General features: G+C 40.2%; 1 protein-coding gene across 1 annotated transcript in view; it reads right to left on the minus strand.

Annotated features, from left to right (window-relative positions):
* The window catches only part of ARHGAP28 (Rho GTPase activating protein 28), a 75,959-nt gene that overhangs the window by 16,084 nt on the left and 43,680 nt on the right, over positions 1 to 16,195 (minus strand). The window contains exons 2-5 of the mRNA XM_068396371.1: positions 14,823 to 15,025; positions 10,044 to 10,261; positions 4,328 to 4,415; positions 2,242 to 2,399 (exon numbers count right to left, since the gene is read on the minus strand). Coding sequence (XP_068252472.1) covers positions 2,242 to 2,399; positions 4,328 to 4,415; positions 10,044 to 10,261; positions 14,823 to 15,025 — 667 coding nt within the window. The remainder of the gene's footprint in view (positions 1 to 2,241; positions 2,400 to 4,327; positions 4,416 to 10,043; positions 10,262 to 14,822; positions 15,026 to 16,195) is intronic.

Below are 16,195 nucleotides of genomic sequence, written 5' to 3' on the forward strand. Positions count from 1 at the left end.
TTTTAGTTCCAGTGATGCAAAAAGTCCAAAAGCAGCCAAAGCACAACAAAACATCTTGAAAATAAGAAAAAGTCATCCAGTATATATATATTTTCTGAGGGGAAAGAAAAAAAATATATTTGCAAGAAAAAATGACAAACACTCCAAAAACCAATTACAAAGGGTAGTTACAATGATTTTCCATGGTGGCTCATTGACTCCTAAGGTCACTATGATGTGATGCAGTGTTAACACAAGGTTTGCGGCTGGGCCTCTTTCTTCTGTCATGTGTCACAATTTTCCAGTGATTTTTCTTACAGTAGAGTCACAATATGCAGCACTGAAGGAAACTGTGCTATCCTGAAATTAGATTACTAGCATTTTGGCTAAGGATCATGTCTGATATTGTGTGATGTGTTGTTCCTATGTGGAATTATACAGTGTACTAAGATGGGCCTGAAATGCTTACTGACTCTTAATTCTGTAATATCTTCAACTAAGTCACATTGATCATCATTGCACATTGGGGAAATTGCATGTAACCCTATGGAGCAGTGATGTTGATCTGGCTCTTCTGGGAGCTGCAGGGCACATGATATTTTATGATGTATGATCTCTCTCCATGCAGCTCAGTATATGCTGTCCATTGAACTGGTTATATTAATGGGTCAGACCTGCCCTGGAGAACCCGCTAGCAAGGAAGTATGATGTTGTGTAGACTTCAGTCTGTCCCTGTTGGCCCACCTTGAGGAAGGGGGGACAGTCCTTCAGAGTGTAGGTGACTCTGTAACAGAGCAAGAGGTGATTTTCTGCTGGGGTCCATTACCATCTGAAAAAACATTACCATGGGAAAAAACAAATACCATGAGTGGCGGTATATGAAGTAAGAGAAATGCCAACGTCAACAGCTACGATTGTTGACTTTATTTAGAAACTCTCTGTCTATTATGACCTGGCATATTTCTCATGTGCTCTTCCCAGCACACAAAATTATGTCCTGCATGCAGAATAGTTCATCTCCAGCACAATAGTGGCCTTTTCTAATACTAATCAATTATGCATCCACAGGTCCATGATATTCAATGTGGCATCTTCTCTTCCCTGTTTGTCACCAGTTTCCCTGCTCTATCAATTGTACAAGCTGTTGCAGAGAACAGTTTGTGTGTCTGTGTGTGTGTTGTAGTGAAGGCTGGGGTCATAGGTTTTCTGTTACAAGGAGAAAGGATGAACCTTTGGTTTGCCAAAATCATGATGAGTGCAGGAATATCCTTACTCTCCACAGGACACCAAGTTATCCCCACCACAGAAAAACCCCAGACACACTAAAGCACAGGGTTTAAATTACACCAGTTGTAATCTGCTTGGTGTCTTATCTCTCCTTTCAACGGGGAAGCTTACTTCTGCATCTCAGGTTCTTCTTCCTTGGTGGTGCCTGAGATGAACAAATGGATAATTCTCAGGGAATTCAATGTCTGTGTGGATAGCAACAACTTCAGATTAGTTCAGGACCTCAGGACATCATAACATTCAGGAAATGCTTCCAAATAATTTACAGCTATTATTTCATACGTTTCACTAAAAAGGTGGTATCTGAAGCACAAACCTAATGCTTCAGTTTGCAGTAATGGAAGTTGTGAGGGCTGACAGAAATAGAAAACTGACTTCCTTGACTTCAGGAAATAATTCCAGATAATGGCATGACTGGTCAGTGTATGTCTGGTTGGATGATGATATGATATGATAAACTTTCCTTTAACCATTCATGTAGTATTCCCTATAGTGTAATTGCACTGACTACTAATTGGAGACAGTCAGTACTGCTGCAGGACTAGGGCTTGCTTTCCCCCCTTCATCTGCGAAGCAATTTTAAATCCCTCTGTTAACAAAGGCAGATAATCTGTGGGGGAATAAAGTAGGAAAGCAGACCAGTAATGAAAATGATTGCTAGTTTTAGTGCCAGTAACTGGTCTTTATTTCTATGTGAAAAAATGTGTGGATGGTGCGATATTTGTGAATTGAGTTACACATATTCATCTGCAATGGGTACAAGTGAAAACCAGGCTTGAATATCCAGTTTAGCTTTGGTGCCTCTCTGGGAATCAGTCACAAGCGGTAGGCAGGTACAGTGGGCAGTCTCTGTAAAGCACACATAGCAAAGGACAGCTAATGTATCTTAATGGACTCCAGTGTGCTGGGGATATAAAGCAGGAAATTACTGGGTTAAAGAAAACAATTGAGGAAATATGTTGAGATCAAACTTACAGGCAAAGCAGAGTCTTCCTTTTTGAACCTCTGGTTTTTCGGCCGTTCTTGGGTTTTTGGAAGGACCGTAATGGATTCTGAGAAAGAGACCTCATAGGAGAGCTCTTCTGTTACGGATGGGCTGCCTTTATCTAGTCCACAGTCTAGACAGCTTTTAGCTGAAAATAAGGGAAACTATATATGAACGCTGAATGTATGCTTGCATTTAGTACAGAAACATTAAAAAATTGAACCAAGATGACAAAAATCTTGAGAAAGTAATAAAGTAAGCGCTTCAAAAGGAATTTCAGTGTAAACCACAGCATGTTCCTGTTTTGTCTGGAGGAAATAACCCCTTAGAAATAAAATCCCTATTTTCATTTTAGCTTATTTAACTTGTTGCTTTTCATGAGAAAGATAGTCAAGCTGGAACTTCCTGTTTATCAGGAATTAACGAGTTTTTGTACTCCATCCTTGTCTACCCAGGCTAGCACACTGTGTTGGCACTTGACTAACGAACAATTAAAAATAAAAGTTCCTGACAGAAAAATGCTGTTGACACAGTTTCTCAGGTCACTGTTGACTTGTTTACAATTGTAAGACATTGTGCACATATTTTATATGCTCACATACATATATTTCTCACAGTTGCCAGTTTAGGTGTGTAGCACCAAAACCAGACTCAATGTACAATCTTCCACTTTGAAAAACAGTGTATCTACTAGAATTTCTGGTAGATATTGTGAAATTACTTATTGCTCTACTCTAAAATTTAGTCACCTGATGAAATTAGTGGATGTCAGAGGAAAATTTTTTAAATCAGTACAAACAAGTATCCTATTGTCATGGAGTCCAAAGTGTGATAACATGCATGAGTTCCAGTGTTGCCAACTTTCATGACTGATCTCTCACATCTTAGGGCAATTTTATGTTTTCCCATAAGATCCAGCTCCTACACTCATGCATTTGTAACAGAATCATAATTTTCATGGGAAGTGAAGTCAAATTTCAGCCCCCAGGACTGCAGAGTAGAGTTTACTAACATGACCCAAGTGCATTCAAAAGACATGGAAATCAGAATGTGAGTTAAAAAGCATTACATGTTTTATAAACATGTTCATACCCCATGATTTTTGAATCATTGCATTTACAGATACAGGAACTTAACATTTTTTGCAACACCCTTTGTTTTGCAAGTCTGGTATGAAAAAGCTCAGTGTGTTATTAAATGGCTTCTGGCTTCTGAATTGTGGCCTTAGATGTTGCCCGGTAGCCAAGCCATTTTTCATCTCTCTTTCCATCCTTGGGCCTGGGCCCACAGACTGTCTGTGATACCCCTGGCTGTTTGGTTCCCCATCTATTCTAGTACAACTGCTTGCAGAGCAGAGGTATCAGCAGAGCAGCTTTTGCAACCAAGGAAATGTCTGTAGCACTATATTCAGATGTAAACATCTAAAGGACTAGTTTAGAAACTTGGGTATTAATATCCCTTTAGTTAAGTCCTGAACAATGGCGATGGGAAGAGGTTTCAAAATAAAAGATGGACATTTCTGTGGAAGGCTGCTGACAGTTATCCAGACACTGAATAGAGCAGAGTTATCATTTTCATTAGCACTGCGAGTCACTGTCAGGGCAAAGTGTTTAAGGGATGTCCAAAATAACACCATTAGTAGATCAGAATAATAGGGCAGAACCAGAAAAATTATAAATTTCTAATATTGCAGTTTCTGCAGTACTGGAGAAGAAAAGTGAAGGAAATATGTGTCTTTCTTGTCATGATTTGCAACAAGAAATACACTACTGATGTATTTTGGACAAATTCTGCACTGTATTGTTTCGAGGTTATTTTTGCATTCTCAGCCTTGCAACGATCAGTACTTTTTAGGCACTGATGCCTCAAGGGCAGCACTCTGTGTCTGTACAACACCGGTCTTGAATGGGAAACTTTGGTTCCTGCATGACAATAAGCTGACAATGATTTTAGCGAAACATATGCAGCATGACCCCAACACGGAAGAGGGGACTAACCTCTGAACTACAAAAGGATCTTTCTGTCTATCATTTTTGTAGGAGGAAGTGAACACTGGTTACACGTTGGCATACTCACAGCTAACTGATTTCCAAACTGGCTTCTGCCCAGGAAGCTGGATACCATTAGAAGGAACTGGTGACACTGGAACTGTCTCAAATGTGGGCTGATAGGCAAGGAAAAATGATCAGACTGCAGTGAAGGTAAACATCTACGGACAGAAACTGCTACAGGTCAAGCAACAGGGTATCATTCTCAGCTTACACTGTTTTGCCAAGTTTAAACAACCTGTTGTGATTCACCAGAGTACATTTTTCATAGCTGAGCCTGAGAATTAATCTTCCCCAGGCTGCACAGTTTTGGATCACGCTGAGGTCAGTAATATTGCAGCTCGCTGTAGCTAATGAGTCCTGTCCTATATAATGACCAAAATTAGCCAAGTAAATTGCTGTACATAATTGTACTAAGTGAAAGGTCCTTGTCAAATTCAAATCCATCCTGCTTTTAATCATTTTTGCCACAAATCTTTTTGAGGACTCTCTGACATGTCGAACATCCGCTGCTCCCAAGCACCTGTCAGAAACCAGGCTGTTCACTGCCTTTTGGGATTTGGGCACCAGCAAATTATTAACGGATGGATGTCCTCCCATAGGTTATACACTAACACTTTATCAGTGAACGGCAAAAACAGTTTTAGGGAAAAAAGACCTTTTCTATAGTCAAATTAATTTCTTTCCGCTCCAGAAATAATTCTGCACTGTGTGAAAATAGGGGGAGGCGTGTGTGGCACAGCAGAGAAGGGGCGCTGAAGCCCAGGGGGCAACTTTCAAGTGCTGTCGCCTCTTCTTGGCAGCTGAGTTTTCCCTTTGTTCTCAGCAGTTTGGGGACTCATCATTAAGACAAATCTGAGTGTTTGTGTGTACACGGGGCAGTAGCAGCTCATCTGCATGTTCTTGGGTAAAAAAAAAGTCGGGAATTTAAAAATGCTCTGAAGGTTACTCAGTGAAAATACCTACAATGCCCCAAACCAATCTTGTATTTTTTTCTGCTGCCCTTTGCATCCTGGTTGGAGCCCCTTCTTATGCAAACCTGCTGCCTCACCCTCCCCACCCCGAGCCTGTTGGAGCAGCCCCAGCTTTCCAGCTGAACCTGCAGCTGAGAGGCTCGATGAGCCCACAACGGCCGCTCTTTAAATTGGTCTTTAAATTGCTAAATCGGCTGTTTATCAACAAGTAGCAATGCCTCAGGGCAGAAATTTTGTCTTCCCCATTTGTAGCCAATGTACAGAAGCAGCGTTCAGGCTGCTAAAAAATGTCAGATATTTAAAAGACAGGCAGTTCTTCCAATTGGAAGCCTGAAATAATGTTGCAGTTGTTTTCTTCAGTCTTATCCTCTGAGCTATTTGGGTAACAAAGTCAAATGTAACATGAATAACATCTCTCCAGAGAGGGGACATTCAATGGCCCGCAAACTTGATAGCAAACAGGATTTGAGTCACGTGGACTTCCTTTGCCAGAAGACTGTAAGAACCATTGATTTTTTAAAAAGGAGAACTGTAGGATGCTTTTATGATAAAAATCCCATAACATTTACACAAAAGACTTTAGGACATCAAAAAGCAAGATAAAGTTCAGGTGGGAGTATGGAAGTGGAGGGGACGGTTAAATTTGCCTCAGCAATTTGGGAAAATCAAACATAAAAGTAGCTGTTCTGCTGGTTAAGATCCAGATGAAGAAATTAATGGTAAACATTAGTGACTGGCTCATCTACTTTCACTGCTCAAAATGTCTGACTCTGAGAACAGCATTCAGAACAGATTTACAGTGAATCGAGTTTATTAAGATAACAAAATCCTTCCAGCCTTGTTACACGGGTGAAATCAATAGTGAAGCAACTGCAGCAACCAGGTTTGGCTTAGCACGGTGGAGCTGGCAGAGGGGAGCTGATGGCACAACTCTGCCTCGCACTCAGCAGTGCTTGCAGCAACCTGCGGGCTGCTCTAGCTGATGGCAATTGAATATTGTGAACTGTGTACAATATCAGGGGTAGCTAAAAATGCCATGTGCTTGGTCTCATTTCCCAGCCTCCACAGGGACAGTGTGTAAAGAAGGCAAATCTATGTCTCTTTTGTGAAAATCTCTTCCAAACAGGACCAACATCCCTCCCTACTTCTTTTTTGAACTTAGGATAATATGATAAAAATAAAGGGAAGACTGGGAATAAAACCCTTTTAATGCATCAATTTTAAAGATCCATATTGTTTTTTTAGTAAAAAAGAAGATTAAAAACCTTTGGAAACTCATGTCTTAATGAATGTGAAAGGCCAAGAGTCAAATTGTGTCCTTAACTAAATTGGGACAGCTTTATTCATTTGGCTGCGGCTCCGGCGAAGGCAAGGCTTCACATATCCTGATTTCTGACAGAAAGTGATTCATTAGACAGTTCCCATTATCTGATACTACAAATGAGCCCAGTGTTTACTGGCACAATGTACACAGGAATTTCCAATGGGAAGAAGAAACCAGAAGAGCAAGGAAAAGATGGAGAACAGGTAGATAGTTCTTTAGTAGCTGCCCTCATTGTAGAAGATGTAAAAACAAATCACTGGAGCACCAAAGTGACCAAATTCTATCATCAGCCCTGCAGCTAAGGGAAATAAAGGCAAAGGAGGATAGACTTATAACTCTGCTCAGGGTACAAGTTGCCCATGCTTTGGATATATTCATATTTCTGAGCACTGTCATCACAAATACCTTTTCATGCAAGTATCTCTGAGTCAGTTAGTGATTCTTCTTTAATTAGGCCAAGATTTTCTCATGCGTTGCTCAAGGAAAATGCTCCTAAAACTCTTGAGGAGTGTTAGCTGATCACAAGGCACAGGGCTGGGTTGCTAATGAGCGTGATGCTTCATTCCCTCCCCCCAATAATAAAATCAATGTTTTCCCCCCCCCATTTGTATTCTGCTGTTAATTTTTCTAGGCTCTGAGCACTAGCAGAGCTGATAGCTTCTGATCGAAGCAGTGGGGTACCAGCACTAAGGAAAATCAGGCCACTGTGATTAATAAACTATCTAATTTAAATCCCTGTAGTGTGTCTGTCAGTCGAGCCTGCTGCTCATAGGCCTGTCTGAAGCAGAGCAGAGGCTCCTCAGCTGGGGCAGGCTGCTCCACCGAGGCAGCACTCTCAGAGGGGTGAGCTACAAGTTATGGCAGATGCTGCATTTCATCCCCAAGGATCATGGCACCTTTCCAGGGTGAGCAACAGGAAAAAAAACCACAACACCTAACAAAAAAAAAGGAAATATGGCTTCATTTTCTTTCATTTCAGTCCACTTGGGCTGTTGAGGGAACACTCCTGGCTTGAGGGGAGGGACCTCAAGGCAGGATGAGGGAAAAGCACCCTTTGCTCTGTGTTGACTCACACAGAGGCTGGCCACAGGGCAGTAACAGCAAAACATCTAGCAGGCAGGTTTTTAGGAACAGACAAAAGAAACCAGGGCAAATCTCCCTTTCTCTCTTTCCCTCCTCCCGGATGACAACTATTTATGCTTCTTCAGTGGTTTCCTAAATCTTGTCTCAGTCGACCCTAGTGAGCTAATCACCTTTTCTCTCATTAGCCATAGAAGAGAGTAATCCATCCTGTGACCCATATCTCTAGGCTCCTGCAATGATTAGGTTGTTGGGAAGAGAGTGTAAATCCATCCTCCTAATGGGGAAGATTATAGAGTTATGTGAAGCAATTAGAGCTGTTTTACTATTTGCAAAATGTTTACTCCTTTCTTTCCCAACTAAATACCAGGGTGGAAAAGCAAAACTCCTGCACGTCATTTCTAGCAGTCTATTTACTAGCCTGTCTTCAGCAGCTGTGCTGAAAAGAATTGCCCCTCCCTGTCCCCTGTTGCTCTTCTTTTTTGGCTGTTTTTTTTTTTTAATAACACGGATCCCTTTCCCAAACTGATTCATCACAAAGATTCACCGACAGCTGTAGTGCCATTCCCAAATAGGCAGCGGAGCATGAGGGACTGCTTCAGCTGATACCCCCTTACAAAGGACTGCTTAGGAAACCCTCAGGCCAGGGCACAAGCTCCCCCTGCAATGTGTCTATCCCTGAGGAGCTGATAATTAGGACAAAGTTTCTAAATCCCATAATAAGCAGCAGAGATAGGAGAGATAGTCAATGGGAATGCCCAAAGGGTGTTGGGAACCTTGCAGGCTTTTAGAAATACAATCTGTTTTGCAGTCCATTGCAGGGAGGTAATGATGTGCTCTGCAGCTATATTTGTGTATCTGTGTTTAGCATTTAGGTAAGCACCCAGCAGAACTGCATATTTTTGTGGGAAGAAGAATTAGCAGTCTTAATTGCTTTTTCAGTCTTACCTTTCAGGCATTCTCAATGCAGAGCTAGTAAATGAGCTGAATTTCAGAGAAGGTAAAACAGTGATTTGAAGGGCAATGGCCCTGAAGGTCCTGATTCCTTTAGCAAGTGAGAAGCAGAGGTGAAAAATAAGCAGGTCAAAACCATATCAATAATGTGCCTATCCAAGAGAATGGGTACACCATTTATTTGGCTGATTGAAATTTATAAGGAAACTTAGACTTTATCATATTTTTTTTAAAATTTTAAACACATTTAAGGTTTACAGATACATGAATCAGGAGAACTGTGCTAATCTAATAAGATGTGCCATCAGCTGTTTAATGTTCATGCAAACATGCCTGATGATTTCTCATGCAAGAAATTCTGCCCACAGGAAACTACTGGATGCTTCTGGATATATTTGTGGGATATATGCAAGAGGTTCAAAAGAGCCCACATACTTAAATTGGAGACAAATAAATTAAACCCCCAACTGTTGTATATTTGTAATTTTAATATAACTGTGCAGCTACAATTATGTTTCCCAATTTTTTCTTTTAAATTCATCCAGGGTGCCAAACCTTGAGGAGAAGGTAGGACAAATAGAAAAGGACAAAGAAATTTCATAATGAAGAAGAGTTTCTTGGAGTTTTGTAATGGCAAGAACTTTAATATTAATTTCAAAGGTGAGCTTGTGAGCTTATTGGTGATTCCCATTTAAGATATCATGAGTGACATCATATGCAAAGTCATGCGTGTTGCTTTAAGCATTGGACTAAACTCACACAGCTGGCTGCATTCACCAAAATCAAAACTTGTAGAGGTAGGAATTGGTGCATTTAGAGTTATCCTCAGGGAAAAGTGGATGAAGCCGTCAGAGGTAATGCTCATTTCTGAAGCCATGAAGCAAATGAACAGTTAATAGATTTTCATTTGCTAAGTGAAATGTAACTGCCAGTGTACCAGTTGCAATCATGCTAGCAGGTGTTTAATTGCTTGTGCATATTTGAACCCCAGTTGCTTCATTAGAGAAGTTTTACTTCACCGCTGAGACTGCTGAGTAAATAGCAAGTGTCCCCAGAAGCCAGCAAAAATTTGAATAGCTGCCAAGAGTAACTCACCAATTTCCCCAAAATAAGGGAGTAAATGTTAGTCTTGATAGGAGATTGCAGAAGGAAGGCTGGCAACAGATACAACATTATGTTACAGGTTAGTTGCAAAACTGTGCACCATCGATTTTATTTGGTTTCTTCCTTTCCTCTCCAAATCTAGTACATACAGCATTAAAAGTCTGGACTTAGTGTCAGGAACTGCTACTGGCTCTCTGTACATTGTCAGCAGAAATGGGTTCCTGTCTGGTAGAAGCTTTAATGAGCTACTTGCAAAATTCATGAAAATTAAGCCCAAAAGCATTAGCTAGGATGCATTGGCTACTTACAGAAGAGTCATTGGTGCCAAAGATGTCTCGCACATCCCGGACCGTGTGCTTGTTCTTCTTCCTCAGGGTCTGAGTGTAGGTGTTGTACCTCTTCTGTACAGCGGCAGCTTGAGTTCGGGTCAGAGTGGACAGCAGGGCTTGGCCATCCTCCTCTTCAGCTCCCGAGATCAGTGTAGATAAACCTACATCTTGCAGCCATTCTGCCTCCAGCTCCCCTTCTGGAGAGGAAGAGAGCATGTTACCAGGCCTGCCACGGGAGGGAGAGGGGGCTGAAGGAAGGGAGGTGGCATGGTGGACTGCTGCCTTAGCCTTTACCTCAAGAAGACTCCACTTCCAATCTTTCTTAGGCCACAAATGTAAGTTAATTTAATTTTGTCAACATACTGTCAACTTTCAGTTGGGCAGTCTCTGCACAGGAGAGGCTTAGGAGAAGAACAGAAGAGGTATTTTTAAATTGTGCATCAACACACTTGTGTGAAGAAGGCAGTAGAGTGCCCAGCCTGACATATCAGGATTCCTAAAAAGTAACTGCTCATTCAAGAGCATCAATCCCCTGCTTACCATTTATGCGATGTTGTACTGAATGAAGCCGTTTGGCAAGTGGAAATTAAATTGGTATTCTAATTAAAATAAGCAAAAATATTGAAATGGTGTATACCATAGAATAATGTATTTGCACACTAAGGATGAGATTTGAGATGCCAGAGAGTCAGCAGGTAATTAGACACCTAGTAAAGACGCCACACTGAGAGAAGTGTGATGTCCACCTACTGCGATTGCCTGTATTGGACAAGATGTTTAAGAACCAGAGCCACTCACTAAAGAGCAAAGTTCAGGTAGCGGTAGGTAGTATTAAGGAGGTCAGGTAGGAGTGGAAGATGCAGAAATAGCTATCCTTGCATGCAAGGTGTCATCCTGATTTCTAATAATTAAAGATTGGCTAGCACTCTATACCCTGGGGTTTCTTGATATCCTGATTAGTGAGTAACAGCTTCCTGAATCCTGTTCAAAACCTGTTTCTCAAATGTTCAACATGACAACTGGTTTCGTAGTGAGATTATGCACCATTTGAAAAAGTAGTTTCTTTCCTCAGATTTCAGCTTGCTATCTGGCATATTAAATGAATGTCCCTGGTCACTGTAGGACAGGGAGAAGCTCCCAATCTACTTTCTCTAAATCATTTAGTAATTTTAAATTTTGCTGTCAATGCCTTTTATTTGTCTACTTTTTAAAGTAGAGTCACAGTCCTTTAAAATCTCTCTTCATATAGGAGATTTTGAGGACCTTCATTTTAATTCTGTCTGTGAACCATCCTAGCTCGGCAATATGCTGTTTGAGACAAGACAATAACTGCATTCCAGCTTTGACTGAAGAAGAGGTATTACAAATAAACATGTCAAACAGGAAATGGACTAATTTACAGCATGTTCCGTAAAACAACTAGTCAATGCACTTACTGTTCTTGTCCCAGCACTGGTCTTAATGGCAGGTTGGTATTTCCACTCTCCCTTTATTGCCTCTTCTTGACACCAGAATGCAGACAGATTGATAGATACCAGTTTGCTGCACTTTGGCGGTTAAATGCACAAAAAAAGAAAATTACAGGGCTGGACCGTAGGGAAAAGTGAAAGCATCTTACACATGTGCTTTCACTGCCTTCATTGTTAACTGCTTTGTCTCTTTACAAAGCTCTACCAAAAATATCTGCTTCTAAAACTCCTGCTCTGTGTTAGATGGGATGTGACTAGCCCTGTATCCTATGAAACAGCTTGTTTCCACTCTGATCCTTTCTGTATTCACAGATAGGATGACAGACTGTTCCTTTCCCTCCTTTGTAAGTTCTGAACTGGTGGTTCTTCTTCCGTCCTCACTCTCCTTTCTAACAAGGTCTCTTTTAATTTCCCTGTGCCGCTATTCTAGCCACAATCCATTCATGTTCCATTTTCTTAATTATATTCATTTGGCATTTTGTCTTGACATATTCTTTCCAATAACTTAGTTTTTAATCAAACTTGGCTTTCATGATGCTATGAAAAATAGTAAAGCAGACATGAAATTGTGCCAGTTTACCCCTGTGACTTGTTTTCTCTGGCTTTTGCCCTTTTCCTGTTCCAACCACTTACAAACAATAGACTAAGAAATAATGACAACAACCAGAGGAGTAAAACTATTACAGAGAAGGAATTTCTGCATTAAAAAAAAAAAACCTCAAAATTTCATGACACATAGGTTTAAATAAGGGCTAAAAGAAAAACATGTTATTTTACAAAACATTATTTTTATAGTGGTAGTTACTTATACAGCAGGGTCTTGATAATGTGTTTGATTCTTCTTCGCTAGAAGACAGATAATCAAGAGGGTTCCCCCTGGTTGGTAACTCTTTTTCTCATCAAGATTGCTAGGAAAGAGGTGTGCCTTTCTTTGAAATTCAGATGTAACCTCAAATAGCTCACAGCATCCCAGCCTTGTAACACCAAGCATTAAAGCAGTTCTGCACATCACTGCCATCTTAAATACCCCATAGCTTCCTCTTCCCCTACATTTTCATTCCTTGATTCACTTGTTATGATCTTCTGTTCTTTCTTGACCATAGTTACTAACATCAACAGAGTAAGTGTGCTGATGTCTTCCCCTCGCACATGTGGTCTGGCATAAACCAGCGTTGTGGTTTTGACAATATCAGTGGTGCCTGACTGCTATCACCCTTTGGCTTCCTTCTTAAGGATTCTGCATCTCTTCCTCTCAAAGACATCTCAAAAGGGTGACGAATATTTGTTTTTATTTTGCCCCAAGGACTTCCATATTGATTTTTCAGTGTGTTGATCCTTGGCAAGAAGTATTATCCTGTTAGGAGCTTAATAAAACTGACTATTATTTTCAAGATTTATAATCCCAGACAATATATTCCTGAAATTAATAACTAGAACAAGCACTGCCTGGTTGTGTGTGGGTGTATGCAATATATATGTGTTTAAAACAACAGTATGAAGGTAAATGAAGTGTGGAGATGTGTTGCATTTTGCCTTGCAGTTTCATTTTTAATTCAGGACAGAGAGGGAAAAAATCAATGCAATGATGTAATGAGGTGTAATCAGACAAAGGCTAACATGGGACTGCAGCAGAGTTTTTACTATTGTGAAGATTTAGCTCAGCAGCGATGAAACTGATGGAAAAGTTTCTGAGAACATGGAAAATGGGCTCCTGTATTGCCTTGTCCTACTAACTTACCTGGCTTCATAACTCACAGATATGTGACGTTCCCCTGACTCTGCAGACAAGTCAGGGACACCCAGTTCACACTGACTATTGCATGAAGGAGACACTGAGAGGTTCACAATCTCTTCTGGGATCTCCAAGCTAGAGAGCATGATCAGACAGAAGTTTGCCCAATAGGGGCAAACTGATTGAGGCAGATTGCTTTTCTGCCTTCCCATAACACTAACAATAAAGTTTCAATGTTATACCTCAATCTATTTTTTGTTTGAGACCACAGGCCAGCACAAAGAAGTGCAGTTTGGATCTAAGATGCCAGACCATAACCCTCATAGCAGATCAAGACTGCTGGTCAGCGGAGGTCTCCTTTTTCTTCCAGGAGAGCTCTACCTGGAACTAGTGATTGGGAGGGGTTCCCCATGGAAACAGTACATGGTTGGAGCTAGTTACTGCTGTGTGGGATACTTATCACGACTGGTTACATACTGGGTTGCTTAATAAAGTAGCACCCTTTCTCCCTTTTCACCCTTTTTTCCTGGTAGCAGAATTAATGACGTCCTGTTGCATGTCAAGGTAAGAAAAATGCATCGTCACTTGTGTTAATAATTGTATGGAAAGAACACACTCTTGCTTCAAAATCTGTCCCTAGATCAGTAGTTACCAGACTAGTGGCCATGAAACACAGAAGGGTTGCAGCAGTTATCAGTGGGTCATGACCTCAAAAGAAGTTTGGTTTCATCCTATAGTAACACCTGGTATTTTGTGTTTCACAATATAATACATTTGTAAATGGGGTCATAACTGGAAAAAAATGAGAACTGCTTTTCTAGATGTTATCAAGTCATCTAACACAAAGCTGCATTGCAACAAGCTTGCGCAGACTATTACACGTTTTCCCAAATACATTACGAAAAAGGAGAGGGGAAATGTTAAGGTAGAAGTATGAGGTAGTAATACCTTCATCATAATTTGTATAAGTGATGAATGAATTCTGACAAGTGGGGAGTCTGAATAATGTAGGCATCTATATATTTGGATTTACCTCTAATCTTTCCTTGAATTATATTTAAATTGGTCAATCTCCGAGAAATAGGCAATTATCACATTTCTGATAGCACCAAACCATATCTAAATAAAAACTGCTTCAAGACTTTCATAACTTCTGCATTATATCCTACCAAAAGCCAGAAAATTGAAAATTCCAGTATACTAGATGAACTTTTTGATCCTTTTGTATGTTTTAGTTTAGTTTATTTAATGCTGGAGATAAAGTTTTCATTTAGTGCCTCTCTTTTCTGAATTAAACCATATCTGCCTTCCTGAAGCACAACTAAAATCAATGCAAAAAAAACTTACTTCAGAAGCCAATTACCAGCCCCAGTGCATAAACCAGACTGAATTATTTTTTCTTTCTGGTGACATCTCATACATTGACTGTGATGTTCAGAAGTGGAGCTACAATGATCGTAGACCCAGCCTAGTACTTTTGCTCATACTGGATGACATGAGGAGGGAGAGACGAGGCAAAGCCAAAATATGAGGAAGAAGTGGTGTTCATGTGCTCACCGTCAGCAGGTTTGAACTCCAAGAGTGTTGCTTCTTCAGATCCATCTTCACTGCTCTCCTTGATGCTCTCCACTTCGCACCAGAAGTCCTCCATGGAGGTGCTGTCCATGGAGGCCTGTGAGTTGGAGCGACTGAATGCAGGAGGAGGTGCCGACTCATTGGAAAGCATCCTGTTAATTCTTCGACAACGAGGGAGAGACTTTCTGAAAAGAGACAGCGATGAAAATAAAAATATCTTTCTATCATGCTATCTTGTACCATGCAGACAAAGCACGCAACTAGGGCTTCACCTGTGACTGAACCAGGGAGGCGGGGAACAAGATGTTGAGGCAAAGTGCACACTTCTGTTGAGCTTCATGATCTCTGTTGCTCATAACAGTTATGGCTGGAAATTTATTTTCCATCTAATAATTTATCTCTTTAATCTCCTTCAGTGCTTTACACCCTAGAGGGGGACTCAGGAGATGCAATTTCTATTTCTAACACTGCTACCCATCTAATCAGACACTGGAAAAGTTTTTCAACTTCTTCATGCCTTCGTTTCTCTTTCTATCCCTTCTTGTTTTGCTTACTGGCTGAAATGCTTCAGTGTGTACTTCTTTTGGGAAAAGTAATCAGACTTGGGAAACCTGAAATATTTTACAAACTCATCTTGGCTCCACTGGCTGTGCATATGATAAAGAAAAAAATAAAAAACTTGAAATATTTTAATTCAGAAGAATAATTACCTTTTATTTGTAAACCCTTTTAAAAATAATCCATTATTTCTTAAATTAAATTAAAATAAATTAAATCTTAGCAAAAAGTGTCTTAGAAATGAAATAATATGTTTTAGGCCAAACAGAAGGTTTTGATCACAGGTTCAAAAAAAATTATGATTCACTAGAAATCAAATTTCAAGTTACGATTCAATACAGTGACTGAATCAAAACAAGTTTGTTCCTTACTCCTTTGATCTTGTCTTTTCTCACTGTGAATTCTTGCAGCTGAAGACAGTTATACAAGTTCATTCAAAATCTTATAAAATACCCACCACGAAAATCTTATCTGACTTTGCTCTTTTGCATTATTATGTCTGCAATACTGTAAGCAGCTTTGGTAAGTGTAATTGCAGTAGTTACAGTAAACAGCAATAATAAGCACAACAATATTTGTACAAAGGAGTCAGGAGGTAACGTAATTATGGCAGAGAGCTAGACTACAGGGATTAATGGAAAATTCTGTCATAAGGTCTTCTGGCCTTCACTTATCTGAATTAATTCAAATGCAGTTTCCCTTTCTCTTCCTTTTCTTTATGGCATCATCCTGCCAACAGGCCTTTGTTTAAAACCACAGGCATCACTTGTACTCCACTGAAAAAAAAGATATTTCCT

This window comes from Nyctibius grandis, chromosome 3 (genome assembly GCF_013368605.1).
Source record: "Nyctibius grandis isolate bNycGra1 chromosome 3, bNycGra1.pri, whole genome shotgun sequence".
NCBI lineage: Eukaryota > Metazoa > Chordata > Aves > Nyctibiiformes > Nyctibiidae > Nyctibius > Nyctibius grandis.